Here is a 14,847-nt window from a genome sequence, read left to right as displayed (position 1 = left end):
CCAATAACTTGCTTCACATTTGGTGCATTTCATTTGGTATACTCCCAAAAGGTTTTATTTATTGTTTTTGTTGATGGATTTGGTTTTACATAGAATAGTAGCATTATTGTAAGAAGTTTTGAAAGCTATTCTTAAGTTACGTCTTTTGAATATGTTAGTTATGAGATGGACATTGGCATTATTGAACGTGAAAGTTACATAATCTTTCTTTAATTTGTCTTCTTTAGTTAATTTTGATTGCAGCTGATGTTTTATTTTTTGGATAATTTTATTTATTGATTCTTTATTATATCTGTTTTATTTAGCTATTTCTTGGATTGTGTTAAGCTCTTTATTTAGGTCTTCATCATATAGGAGGTATTAATGGCTCTATATACCATACTATGGTAGGCTGCTTTTTTATGGAGGTTTGGATGGGTGGAAACTCGTTTTATTGTGTTTGATGTTTGAGTGGGTTTTCTGTATATTTTGTACATTAAATGGTCTTCATATCTGGTGAGAGATATGTCTAGATAATTTAATGTATGATCTGTTTCGGTCTCTATTGTAAAGTTTATGTGAGGGTCCAATTTATCCGTCAATGAAAACAATAAATACAACCATTCAGGAGTATACTGAACAAAATGCACCAAATGTGAAGCAAGTTACACTAGCGTGAAAAAAATCCAAACACAAAGAAGGGGTGATGCTAGATTAAGGAACGTTGGTAGGCGTGTTTATACATCCGAAAGATGACATTGATTCAAATTTCCCGCAAATCGCATTAGCGTGGCACTAGTAGCAGCCCTGTGATGTTGCACATCAGGTTTGCTTTAAATACAGGCTGTATTGTGCGAGCGCGTTAGTTACCTGTGGAATTGGATGGAGTGACTGTGAGTGGGTCAAGAATGCCTTTACGATGGCAAAGAGGCCAGTATCAACAGCTCACTGCGGTTGAACGAGGCCGTATAATAGGACTACGTGCAGGGGGATTTTCCTTCGACACTATTGTCAGAACGACTTGGCAGAAATGTCTCCACTGTGTATGTGTGCTGGCAGCAGTGGTCACGAGAAGGTACGCTCGCAAGAAGACCGGGCTCCGGACGTCCCTGTGGCACCACCGAGAGGGAGGACTGCCATATTCAGCGTATGGCTGTGGAACAGCCGACTGCATCTGTAGCAACAATTTGAGCGGTATTTGGTGCCACAATGATGCAACGAACTGTTCGAAATCAGTTGCTTGAAGGACAGCTCAGAGCCAGACCCCCTGCGGCATGCATTCCACTTACCCCAAACCACTGGTGCCTGCGACTTCAGTGGTGTCAAGCGAGTGATTGGAAGATGGAGTGGAGGTCTGTTCTGTTTACCGATGAAAGCCGGTTCTGCCTTGGTGTCAGCGATGGACGTGTGTTGGTTAGGAGGCGGCTAGGTGAGCGCCTGCATTCCACCTGTTTATGGCATCGACACACTGGATCTACACCGGGAGTTCTGGTTTGGGAGCAATGTCCTATGACACCAGGAGCACTCTCATGGTTATCCCACGCACCCTGACTGCAGATGTGAAAGTTCGTCTGGTGTATCGACCTGTTGTGCTGCCATTCATGAACAGCATTCCTGGGGTGTTTTCCAACAGGATAATGCTCGCCCCCATGCCGCTGTTGTAGGCCAACGTGCTCTACAGTGTGTCGACAGGTTGTCTTGGTCCGCTCGATTCCCTGATCTGTCCCCAGTCTATCATGTATGGGACATCATTGGACGACAACTCCAGCGTCATCCATTACTGTCATTAACCGTCCCTGTATTGACTGACCAAGTGCAACGGGCATGGAACTCCATCCCGCAAACTGACATCTGGCACTTGTGTGGCAATGCATGCATGTTTGCATGACTGCATTCAACAGTCAAGTGATTGCACCGTTATTAATGGACCAGCATGGCACATTTACGATGGCGTTTCTCATGCAGATATTAACCTGTAGTCTTGCACTTTTAATCAATTAAATATGTTACCTCAACAAATATATTTCAAATTTATCTATGATAATGACATTTACAATAATATACAAAAGTTGAAAAATAGAAAAGCAGCTGGAATCAATAAGATTTCTGGGGATATCTGAAGTACTTATTTAATTACTATACCAAATGAATGAAGAGTTGCTATAGTAGCCCCTGTGTATAAAGGAAAGGGTGATAAACATAAAGCTGAAAATTACTGACTAGTCAATTTGAAGTGTTGCATGTAAGCTTTGGGAAAGCATTCTTTCTGATTATATTAAACATATTTGCAAAATATCATTTGATTGTAGGCAGTTCGAGTTTAGGAAAGATTATTCCGCTGAAGCTCAACTTGTAGGATTCTAGCAAGATAAAGCAGATATCTCAGATTCAGGAGTTCAAAAGGACTGTATTGCGATTGATATATCTAAGGCATTTGATAGGGTAGATCATGGGAGACTACTGGCAAAAATGAGTATAATTGGACTAGACAAAAGAGTGACAATAATATAGTGCCGGTATGTGAAGCTTTATCTGATCTTGTAATCATTAAGTGGGGAATTCCTCAGGGCTGTATTATTAGACCTTTTTCTTATATATATATAAATTATATGAGTAAAGACCTGGAATCAGAGATACAGCCTTTTGCAGATTGTTATTCTGTATGGATTAATAAAAAAGTTACAAGATTGTAAGAAACTACAAAGAGACCTTGACAATGTCGTGAGATGGACAGTAGGCAATAAATAGTATGATGATAGACGGGGTTAAAAGTCAGGTTGAGAGTTTCACTAATAGGAAAAGTCTTCAATTTTAATTACTGTGTTGATATGGTGAAAGTTTCTTAAGGGGTTCACTGTAAGTACCAAGGAAAGAACTTCATTGGTATAATCACATAAGTGGAATTGTAAATGATGGGTATAGATATCTGCACATTGTTTTCAGGGTATTAAGGGGTTGTAATAAGGATGTAAAGAATAGGGCGTATAAGTCTCTGGTAAGACCGCAACTAGAGTATGGTTCCAGTGTATGGGACCCTCACCAGGATTACTTGATTCGATAACTGGAAAAAATCCAAAGAAATGCAGCTCGATTTGTTGAAGAGTTGGGAGAAAGAAGAGCTGTTCGACTAACTGGTATGTTACAAGCTGTCATTTGGAGAGATGGCGTGGAATGATATTAGTAGATGAATAAGTTTGCGTGGTATTTTTAAAAGTAGGAAAGATCACAATATGAAGATAAAGTTGGAATTCAAGAGGACAAATTGGAACAAATATTAATTTATGGAAGGAGAGTTAGGGATTGTAATTTTTCTTTATTTGCTTTACGTCGTACCGACACAGAGAGGTCTTATGGTGACGATGGGATAGGAAATGGCTAGGAGTGGGAAGGATGCGGGCATGGCCTTAATTAAGGTACACCGGGCAAGTTGGCCATGCGGTTAGAGTCATGCAGCTGTGAGCTTGCAGCCCTGAAGAGGGTTTTCCGTACTTTCCCATTTTCACACCAGGCAAATGCTAGGGCTGTACCTTAATTAAGGCCACAGCCTATTCCTTCCTACTCCTAGGCCTTCCCTATGCCATCGTCGCCATAAGACCTATCTGTGTTGGTGTGATGTAAAGCAAATAGCAAAAAAAGAAATTAAGGTACAGCCCTAGCATTTGCCTGTAATGAGAATGGGAAACCATGGAAAACCATCTTCAGGGCTGCCGACAGTGGGGTTCGAACCCACTATATCCCAGATATGCTGGGCTGAATGGCTCAGACGGTTAAGGCGCTGGCCTTCTAACCCCAACTTGGCAGGTTCGATCCTGGCTCAGTCCGGTGGTATTTGAAAGTGCTCAAATACAACAGCGCCGTGTCGGTAGATTTACTGGCACGTAAAAGAACTCCTGCGGGACTAAATTCCGGCACCTCGGCGACTCCGAAGACCTTAAAATTATAGTTAGTGGGACGTAAAACAAATAACATTATTATTATTATTATTATTATTATTATTATTATTATTATTATTGTTATTGTTGTTATATCCCAGATTCAAGTTCACAGCTGCACGCCTCTAACTGCACAGCCAACTTACCTAATAATTGTAATAATTTACCAAGGGAGATGTTCAATAAATTTCCAAATTTGTTGCAAATTATTTAGAAAAAGGGTAGGAAAAAACCAAATAGGGAATTTGCCACCTGGACGACTGCCCGAAATGCAGGTCTGTGGTGACTGATTTATCAATATAAAGGACTGGCTATGGGATCTCCAGCATCGGGTATTTTGGCTTACATTTACACAGGCTTCTTTGAATCTAATAAAACATTTTTATTATTATTGATGAGTGGAAATTAGAACTGAATAATTTGTTAAGGTTAGTGAATGGGTTGGATGATAATATTAAATTCACGATGGGGTAAGAAGATAGATCTCTAAGCTATTTAGATATCACAATAATTAGGAGTAATAGTAGATTTCAATACTAAATTTTCTGGAAAGAGACACAAACCGATACGATCACAAGAAAGCAACATTTTACAGTCTGCTCAACAAGGCACTTAGGGTCCCATTAAAAAAACAGAATTTTGACACTGAGTTGAGAATAATGTATGACATTGCAAATAAGAATGTGTAATCCAAGCAGTACGTAATTAGAATAAAGGAACAAAATAATCAACAAACCTAAACCAAGTCTAACGAAGGAAAAGAAGGGATTTGCAAAGATTAAAAAAAAGGAAAAAACAAAAAAACAAAACAAGGAATCAAAATCTGTACAAAACGGATAATGATTTTATTTTTATTTAAAACGAATGAAATTAATAAAGTTAATACATATCAGAAATAGGGAGTTTATTGCATATCAAGTCAAAGGAAAAAGCATTTTGTTGGATAATCAGGAAGGAGCTTGGAGATATGATATTAAAAGCATGTTAATGCCATTAAACATGGAAGATACTCAGCAATGTGTGAACATCCGCAAGAGCACAATCATAAATTTATGTAAGTAGGAATAGACATGAAGATCCTACATACAGTTCAAAAGGATAAACTTATAGATAATTTGGAAAGGATGTGGAATTATCTGACACTGAATGAAAATAGCAAATTTAATGTAAATGAAGAACTGAATGAGAATGTATTATTTAAATTGAGAAGAATGTAATGACCCTTTAAGGTCCATAAATGATACCTACCTTCCTTACCTGTTAGCAATCAGCATGAGATCTGTCTCTTGGATCATTTACGGGTTCTTAGTCACTTGTTTAGGTAAGAGCCGGGCTTCAGTAACTTAAACTATCTACTAAATGAGAGGAATCAAGTCTAAGAAATTGATGTTTATTCAAATAAATTTTAAATGAAGTTTAAAGGGCACATATTATTTTAGAACGAACTCCATCTTGTTCGTTAAACCAAATAAACAATGACAGTTATAACGCTAATGAAAGGTACTGGCTTTTGAGGCCTTAACTCAACTGCCTGAGGGGCATCCTTACTAGAAACCACTGTCTTAAGTTAAGAGTGAAATACAGAAAGTCTGGAAATCCTTAAAATCGGCTTCCATGTGAGACTGCATGTACCATCATAATTATTCGTAGTGATCCAGCCCCCGTAGCACGAACTCTGGACTCTTGGTATAATTAAGGCAGTCCAATTGGTATTTGCCACACAGTGGTTGTACGGCATGGACCCTTAATTGAATCAATGTAACCTGCGACTATGTGATGTACCGACATCTAATTTTGTAATTTATGTTAAAGTCATTGTGGATGATGACTGCAAGGAAAATGATGCTATAATGGCAGGTGGCCCTAATCTAAGTCACTGAGGTTGATGACCCCATGACCATCCAAATGTCTAAGCCTGAAGGCTGAACACAATTATGTTATAGTAGTTGATGACCAAGGTTTCCACTTTAATAATCCCCAGCACATTTGATGCTCAACAAAACAAAGTAAAAAATAACAACATCAACAAACGCTCACAACACTAGTGGCAGTAAAGTCCTTTGTTGTCGAACAAGTCCCCTTAATCATTACGTTAACAAGTTGAAATTTTCCCAGCAAAATAAACTAAGATTTCCAGAATACATTTTCAAGTTATTCACTTGGGTTTAACTTAATTCTCAAATACGATTTCACTGACTTTAATAATTTAGTATGCCGGGCTGAGTGGCTCAGACGGTTAAGGCGCTGGTCTTCTGACCCCAACTTGGCAGGTTCGGTCCTGGCTCAGTCCGTTGGTATTTGAAGGTGCTTAAATACGTCAGCCCCGTGTCGGTAGATTTACTGGCACGTAAAAGAACTCCTGCGGGACTAAATTCCGGCACCTCGACGTCTCCGAAAACCGTAAAAGAGTAGTTAGTGGGACGTAAAGCAAATAACATTATTATTATTATTATTATTATTATTATTAATATAATAAATTAATAATTAATAATTATTATAATTAATAATAATAATAATAATAATAATTTAGTAAATTGAAATCATTTCATAATCCTAATTAACAACAAATTATATCTGTCCGAACGAATAGTTTCTTTAAAAGTCTCTAAATTGATTTTGTTTATTTATTGTTCACTTTCTTCGTTGAGAGGGGCTGCCTGGCCGAGGCGGTAAAGGCGTGCTCGGTTCGCCCGGAAGGACGTGGGTTCGAATCCCCGCCAGGAAGTCGTAAAATTTAAGAAACGAGATTTCCACTTCCGGAGGTGCATATGGCCCTGAGGTTCATTCAGCCTACACCAAAAATGAGTACTAGGTTAATTCCTGGGGGCAAAGGCTGCCGAGCGTAGAGCTAACCACTCTACCCCATCACTTGCCGAGGTTAACAATGGTGGAAGCCTTTACCTTCCACTCCTCCAAGGGCCTCCTTGGCCTGTACGGAGGTAACTTTGCTTGCTTGCTTGCTTCTTCGTTGAGGCTGGAAACGCAAATACATTTATTGTTTCCAGCACTATTTATTTCATGACGTCACACAATAAGTTTACGTTAACCTAATATTTATTAATAAGCTTGGATAATCCTAGCATTAAATACTACAATCTGCACAGATAAAACACAACGTAAAACAATAATCAACTCCATATCACATCGCTTTGTGACATTTAAAATAAGGTTTTGTGCATCCCTCGAACAATGTTGCTACCAATTCTCTAATTTTGATATCCCTGGAAAAGGTTATATCAGAGCATTATTGTTTAATTTCCGTCGCTTCAATAATAAATTCAAATCTCGATTAAACGAATTTATTCTAAAGAATGCAATCTGATTTCAAACACGTTACCATCAATGACAAAATACAAGATAACGTTAGGTTATTCTAACAGAGAGCTGGCTCGACTGTTGGTTGAATAGCGGGACTCAAAATTCTCTCACCTCGCTTATCTTGAAACGAAGCACATGTCTGCTAGTTGTTTTAACTGGCATTAAAACAAAACAACTGAACTCGATCTCGCCAGCAATTCACAAAAATACAATTATTGGCCCACATAGATTATGCGAAGAGATTTAATTTCAGACGTCACTCAAATATTCTTATCCATCACGGTTCTACGGTTTCACGTGGAATCCCATCCCATCTAAAAAAAAAAATTACACAAAAATAATTCCTCGAGTTTCTACACTGAACACCCCGGCATGAACCCTACAGGCTTTCACCAACCTGATTCACAATCCTACAATAACTCACATTTTGCAATATTTGACCACTTGCTCTTAAACACCACAAATCTCGACGACATTAATATGGAATATTTCTATCGGCTGACCCACATCGCTGTTACTCAAACAACACTCTGTGACAATTAACCATCTCTCTCTCTGCAAATCTTGACCTAGTATTTCCAAACCGGACTTCACAACATTACTTACAAAACATTTTACTATACCGGTAATTTATTTCGTCAGTTCTACGGAGTTTTTAACGGACATTGAAATATTAATCCCCTGTAAACGAAATTTTTTATCGACCTCGCCTCGTAACTTTCCTTCAATAAAAATTTATATCACTTAACACGACGGTGTGCCTTCACGTCAGCTGAAAATGAGTAATCGCGGACCTCTCTTACATAAATTTCGTTATTACGTCGAACAGAATTTTACGACAAATTAATAACTTAACTTTGACAAACCACAAATACAGAAATAAACCCACGGAAACGACACTCTACTTTTAGACATTACATCGTTTCTCAACCATCAAATTTACTATTCAACAACCCTTCACACGATATTTCCGTGACTTTCCCTGATTTAATAATAATAATAATAATAATAATAATAATAATAATAATAATAATAATAATAATAATAATGTTATTTGTTTTACGGCCCAGTAACTACTCTTTTACGGTTTTCGGAGACTCCGAGGTGCCGGAATTTTGTCCCGCAGAAGTTCTTTTACGTGCCAGTAAATCTACCGACACGAGGACGACGTATTTGAGCACCTTCAAATACCACCGGACTGAGCCAGGATCGAACCTGCCAAGTTAGGGTCAGAAGGCCAGCGCCTCAACCGTTTGAGCCACTCAGCCCGGCATTTTCCCTGATTTACCCCAGAACTAAAACAAATGACCTTTCGTCATATTTCTTTGACATTTCATGAAATAAAAATGGCTGACCAAAATGCGTCCCAACGTGGCAGGTTCGATCCGGGCTCAGTCCGGTGGTATTTGAAGGTGCTCAAATACGTCAGCCTCGTGTCAATAGATTTACTGGCACGTAAAAGAACTCCTGCGGGACTAAATCCTGGCACCTGGGCGTCTCCGAAAACCGTAAAAGAGTACTTGGTGGGACGTAAAGCAAATAGCATTATTATTAAAATGTGTCACAAATACACACACAATAAAAAACGTTGACATCATGAAACAAATAAAAGAGTTTAACAAGGTGATACTTCGCCTACCTTGAGATGTATGTCCCCTTCCATCATAACAGATCCACCAGTGTCCTTCAATCGTTTTATTTAGCCATCTCAACAGGCTGTGGCTTTACAAACATTTCCTTGATTTATTCACCTGAAAATAATGACAAAAAATACCCTTCACACGCCAGTTTCGCGGACCGAACACGTCTGTCGAATACCGACCGCACACGCAATAATTTACAACACGATAAATATTTATTTATACTTCAATTACAGGATTGCAGCATCAGAATGACTGTCTATTACCTGTTCATGAAAAATTATGTGATACTTAAGAAGACTATCTCTACTTGGAGAGGATACAACATCCACCTCGGCCAAAACCTGTCTTTCCTTGTTGGACTTAGTCTTACAATTGCTGGTTTATGGAGTTACTGAGAAGCGCGTCATCCCTTCTTGAATTCAATTGACACAATGGGTAATTTCAAGATGGCGTACCCTTCTTTTATAGTTTTCCTCTCCCACTCTCAAGCCATTTTCCTTTGCCGCCAAGAATTTTAAAGGAATTCCATTTTAATATAATCCAGATGGTGAAATTTCTAATTTTGACGTCTGATGAAAACATGACCTTTGAACTATAGCTCTCATATTTCTTCCCTCTTCTGCGGTTGCTCACCTCCTGGCGTAAATATACTGTTTGATAGGCTCAGCTGTTTAGTTGTTCTGTGTTATCATGTCCATCTCCAGTGAATTTATCTAGACTATTATTGGAAATTCGGTGGTTTACCTTTCCAATCCTTTGACGAATTCAAATTTCCGTCGAAATGAGGTGCATTCGAATTCAAATTCCTATCTTGATGGTACGTCTTTAGTATCGCTCCTGTGTTGGATATATCTTGTGCTCCTACACAATCAGTATTTACTTCTCTTCGTTGAATACTATCCTTCCATTTGTCCTGCTCTGTACCTGACCTAAGTTCTCTAATGTACTGATCTTCCCTTCTCTCTTCAGATCCATCCCAATGATCAGGACGTCTGGAATTATCATAATTATTCCATCTCCTATTTTGTTCGTTCCCACGATGGTATCTACGGTTACGATGTGAGTTTCCCCGATTTCGACCCTGATTCCTTCTCCACTGCTCACGGCGTGTATCCCACACTTCAAGATGATACCTAGGCTGTTCCCAATTCTTTCTGCCCTGGTTTGGTCTGGTTTCGAACCGTTGCCCACTGTTTTCATATCTGGGTATCTGTGAAACCTCCCTATCCGGCATATCTCCTTGGTTATGGTCAACTACATTAACCTGGTGTTCTGACTGCCTTGCTATCCGTGGTACCGATTGGTGATGATGGGTATTGTCTAATTGACGAAGTATCAGTTCTGCCTGCATAGGTGTTTTAGCTTTAGCAGCGATTAATACCTTCTGAATGTCAGATAGAAATTGCTTCTTTATCGCCTGAACGAGTTCCTGTTGGCTTGGAGCTGATTCCAATTCTCTGAACTTAACTAATTGTTCCACAAAGTAGGTACTGAGAATATTTAAGTGGACCTGCAGTGTTATATCTGCGAGAATACAGCTCTTTAAATTCTGTTGACTCTCAGAATTCCAAAATTTACTTTAGAACGCTGTCTGGAATTTGTCGAACGTATCAAAATTATAACGGAAACCTGTGTACCACAAAAGAGCAACTCCATCTAAATATCGCTCAACAGTCCTCAATTATATCTCTTCAGGTATTCTGTTATCCCTAATATATACCCTCAGGTCTTTCAGAAATCCATTTGGAGTTTGGGGACCAATACTGTCGAATTTCTTAGGTTGATTTTCCTTAAGCCGAATCATATTGTTTACATTTGTGACATGCTGTCCTTGAGAATGTTTAGAATTGTCAAAACTTCCATTCCCCATATGATGCATAGGACTACTAATGTTACTAGGAATATTTGCTCATCATTTTTAGTGTATTTCACATTTTGTCCCAAAGCCCATTTTAACAGACTAGGGTGGACTGAGTAGCTCAGATGTAAGAATGCTAGCCTTCTGACTCCCAAGTTGGCGAGTTTGATCCTGGCTCAGTCAGGCAGTATTTAAAGGTGTTCCGACGTGCTAGCCCCATGTTGGAAGACATATTGGCACATGAAAGAACACTTGTGGGACAACTTCTGGCATCTCCGAAACCCTTAAAGCAGCTCATGGGACATAAAACCAACATCATCATTATTAACAGATTGGCTGATTATTTATTACAGAGGAAAAGTGATTTTGTATATTATCATCATAATGAAGTGTTAATCACACTTTCCTCAGTCACTTCTATCAGTATGGCATTATTTTAGTGTAACTCCGTTCATGGAGCTGGTTCCTGCATGAAATTCAGTTCATCCCTGATGTGGGTAGTGATTATTTTTCTTCTATGCATATAGTCCATTTCTGGAGAAATTTTCCATTGTTTCATGAAATAATGCTTTTGTAGTTAGTGCTCACATTCAGTTTTTGATTGCTTTATTTTACTTCCTATCGTTGAAAAAAGTTGTGTATGTAGCTTTTAACAACTGTTTTGTTTCTGACAGGCACACATCAACCATCGTCACATTGCACTCCCAGTTCAGCCTATGCCTGAGATTGCCCAGTTTCCACAAGTGGTAACAAGTGGTAGCAGCAGCAGCAGCAGCAGCAGTACTAAACCTCCAGTTCAGGATGCTATGATGGTAATGACCACTAATGCACAGCGAATGAAACCTACACATATGGTGGCTCAGCCATCGATTGGAGATCCACGGCTTCAACACTCAGCCATGGTAGCTGGACCGAGTTCTGATCACCACCACCATCACCACCACCACCACCATCGTAGATCACACTCTCAGCCTTCTCCACCACCTCCTCCTCCTCCCCCGTATGCTCCACCACACCCACATCGACCTCCAATGATCGTTGCTGGTTATCCCACATCTCAACCCAACCCCCAGACTAATGCACCACTACCTAATATGAGGACAAATTTAATCACTGTTCCCATTCAAGATAATAGTAATCCTATTCGGATGGATCTTCCACGCCCTCACCCTGCTGGAACTTATCACTATCCTCATGGGGCCCCTCCTCCTCAGTATGGCCCATATGGTGTTCCCCCTCCAGTCGTTGTTGCTCCTCCTCCTCAACCTCAGCCTGGATACTACCAGACACCAGGTTATCAGACAGGTCAAGTTCAAGTTCAGCAGTATGGATCACAGGGTGTTCCAAATTCTACTCCTGCAGGGAGAGTACAGCAATATCAAGAAGCAGTAACACAGCAATATGGTGCTCCCCCTCCCCCTCCTCAACAGTGGCAGCATACCTCAAACAATCCTCCCTTTTATCGGTAATGGTATGTGATCTGTCTTTGAGAAGGGGATGGTTATTGCTGGCTGCAAAGAATTAATTTGAATACTTTTTTTAAAGAAGAGCTATGCATCACCAAAAGTTTATTGTACTGTATATTTATTATGTAATAAAGAATCTATTAATGTTGAATATATGTTTTTTTTAACTTTTGATTTGAATGACATAATATGATTTCGTTTCACAGCAATGCCATATTCTGTTTTAATCTATTTTTTTCTATCCTTTTATAAGAAAATAAGGCATTGTGAATTAGATCTACTGATTGTTTTGAATTCATAATCAGTTTTCATTATCATTTGTTTTAAAATGCAGTCTGTGGATGCATTTTAAAATTTTAATTGTTATTAAATTTTGTTTCACCTTGTAACATTGCCCCTGAGGTGGATAAATTTATTGCTTATGCCAAGAAGATTTTTGTTAAGGCTCCGCTTCAAGTTCAGAAGTAAAAAGAGGCACCATCACTACCCTTATCCCCTTAGCCCATTGAAGCACGTTGGGGGATTTGGCGTGATGCTGTAAACTACTATTGCACAAACTACAATGAGAGTGAGAAGGTCTTCTTTGACAGAAGTGATTCATCTGCAATCAAAAATGTACAAGAGTTGTTTTCATTCACCATGTCAAGAAACTTAACATACATGATATCAAATTTCTCTGTGATATCAAAATCCATCACTCGCCTTGAAACTGTGGGCATGCAGTTGTGTAATGCACTAAGCATTGTGAAAGATACCAAGAGTGAGTTACTGAAAGCATAGGATGAAGTAGCTGACAAGGTCAGGGAAAAATTACATGTGCTTGAACGAAATTCTGGATTTAAAACATTGCGTAAATTTGCTGACATTCTATGTGGAAAAGAAGCGAAATTCAATATAAATGATCCCCTGTGGGTGGGGGACGCAGACGAATACACCCACGGTATCACCTGCCTGTCGTAAAAGGAGACTAGAAGGGCTCCAGGGGCTCTCAACTTAGGAGCATGGTTTGGCGACCAAGGGGCCCTTAGATGAGTCCTGGCATTGCTTCCATTTACTTGCGCCAGGCTCCTCACTTTCATCTATCCTGTCTGACCTCCCCGGACAACTCTTGTTCTTTCTGACCCTGATGCTATTAGGTTTCCGAGGGCTAGGGAGTCCTTCATTTTTATGCCCTTCGTGGCCCTTGCCTTTGTTCATCCGTTACTTCATTTTTTGAAGTGACGGCTCCCTTCTTTTTTCTCTCTGTCTACCCCTGTGGGTGGAGGACGCAGACAAAGAATACACTCACAGTATCCCCTGCCTGTCGTAAGAGGCGACTCAAAGGGGCGACCAAGGGATGACAGAATTAGAACCATGAGACTACTTGTAATTAGTACCACCATGCGGGAACACCATGGGTCGCTTTTACTTCTGTGTAGTACCACTATGCTAGGTACAAAATAAGTTTGTGATTAGTAGCAGCAGAGTGTGCTTCCGGCTTTTACAGTACCTGTGATTAGTACCACTATATGAGGGACGCCTAGGATTAGTAACCACTATATGAGGAACACCACAGGATAGTACGATTCCCTGTGGTTAGTACACTTATGTGATGAACACCATAGGTTCGCATTGCCTGTAAATGGTGCCGCAATGTGTGAAACACCATAGGTCTGTATTACATGTGTGAATTTCATTACCTGTGAGTAGTACCATAATGTATGGAATACCGTGAGTCTGCGCTAATTTTGATTAGTGCCGCAACAGGACAACATGACAAATACCATGGTTCTACTTTCCTAGTGATAAGTACCATTATGAGGAGCCACTGACTTGGATTTTGGACCCCTTTAGACTACAAGCATCATCGACTCAGTATTGTGCTATAGAAACAGTCCCTTGTTCAGTAATATTCTTGCCGGGCTGAGTGGCTCAGACGGTTAAGGCGCTGGCCTTCTAACCCCAACTTGGCAGGTTCGATCCTGGCTCAGTCCGATGGTATTTGAAGGTGCTCAAATACGACAGCCTCGTGTCGGTAGATTTACTGGCGCGTAAAAGAACTCCTGCGGGACTAAATTCCGGTACCTCGGCGTCTCCAAAGACCGTAAAAGTAGTTAGTGGGACGTAAAGCAAATAACATTATTATTTTTATTATTATTAGTAATATTCTTGATTTACGTCAGTTTCTGTGAATGTGAGGCATTGCGGGTCGGATCCACTGATTGTTTTAAATTCATATCCATTCATTCTTCGTCCTCGCGTTTTGAATTCTGGCCAGTGGAGGATTTTGTACTTTTAATTTGTCTTTACATTTCATCTCATTATGTACCATTAGGGTCCGATGACCTAGATGTTAGACCCCTTTAAACACCAAGCATCATCATCATCAATAATAATGAACCAGTTCTTTCCGCTAAAGATTTCCTTTTATTTAAGTATGCCCCCATTACATCATACGATGTAGAAAGAAGTTTCTCCACGTACAAGGCTCTACTTCCTGGCAACCGAAGATCCTTCAAGTTTGACCATCTAAAATTGTATGTCGTCGTCCAGTATAAGTGTACAGAAAATTAATACTAAGAGAGGTATAAATGAGTTCAGCTGTAAGTCACTGTTAATGAACGAAAAACTGCATTTTATTTTATTTTTGGGTCATATTTTCAGGGTTTTAG

At 39.6% G+C, this 14,847-nt stretch overlaps 1 protein-coding gene across 3 annotated transcripts in view; it reads left to right on the top strand.

The window, feature by feature from the left end:
* LOC136864297 (E3 ubiquitin-protein ligase Hakai) overlaps positions 1-12,347 on the top strand; it is a 232,004-nt gene extending 219,657 nt beyond the window's left edge. For all 3 annotated transcript variants that reach the window (XM_067141089.2, XM_067141091.2, XM_067141093.2), the window contains exon 5: positions 11,405-12,347. In XM_067141089.2, the coding sequence (XP_066997190.1) occupies positions 11,405-12,199 (795 nt within the window). In that variant the 3' untranslated portion in view covers positions 12,200-12,347. The remainder of the gene's footprint in view (positions 1-11,404) is intronic.
* The last annotated feature ends 2,500 nt before the right edge of the window (positions 12,348-14,847 follow it).

This window comes from Anabrus simplex, chromosome 2, assembly GCF_040414725.1.
Source record: "Anabrus simplex isolate iqAnaSimp1 chromosome 2, ASM4041472v1, whole genome shotgun sequence".
NCBI lineage: Eukaryota > Metazoa > Arthropoda > Insecta > Orthoptera > Tettigoniidae > Anabrus > Anabrus simplex.
The sequence above is the reverse complement of the archived record's forward strand: the minus strand, read 5'-3'. Positions and strand labels throughout refer to the sequence as shown.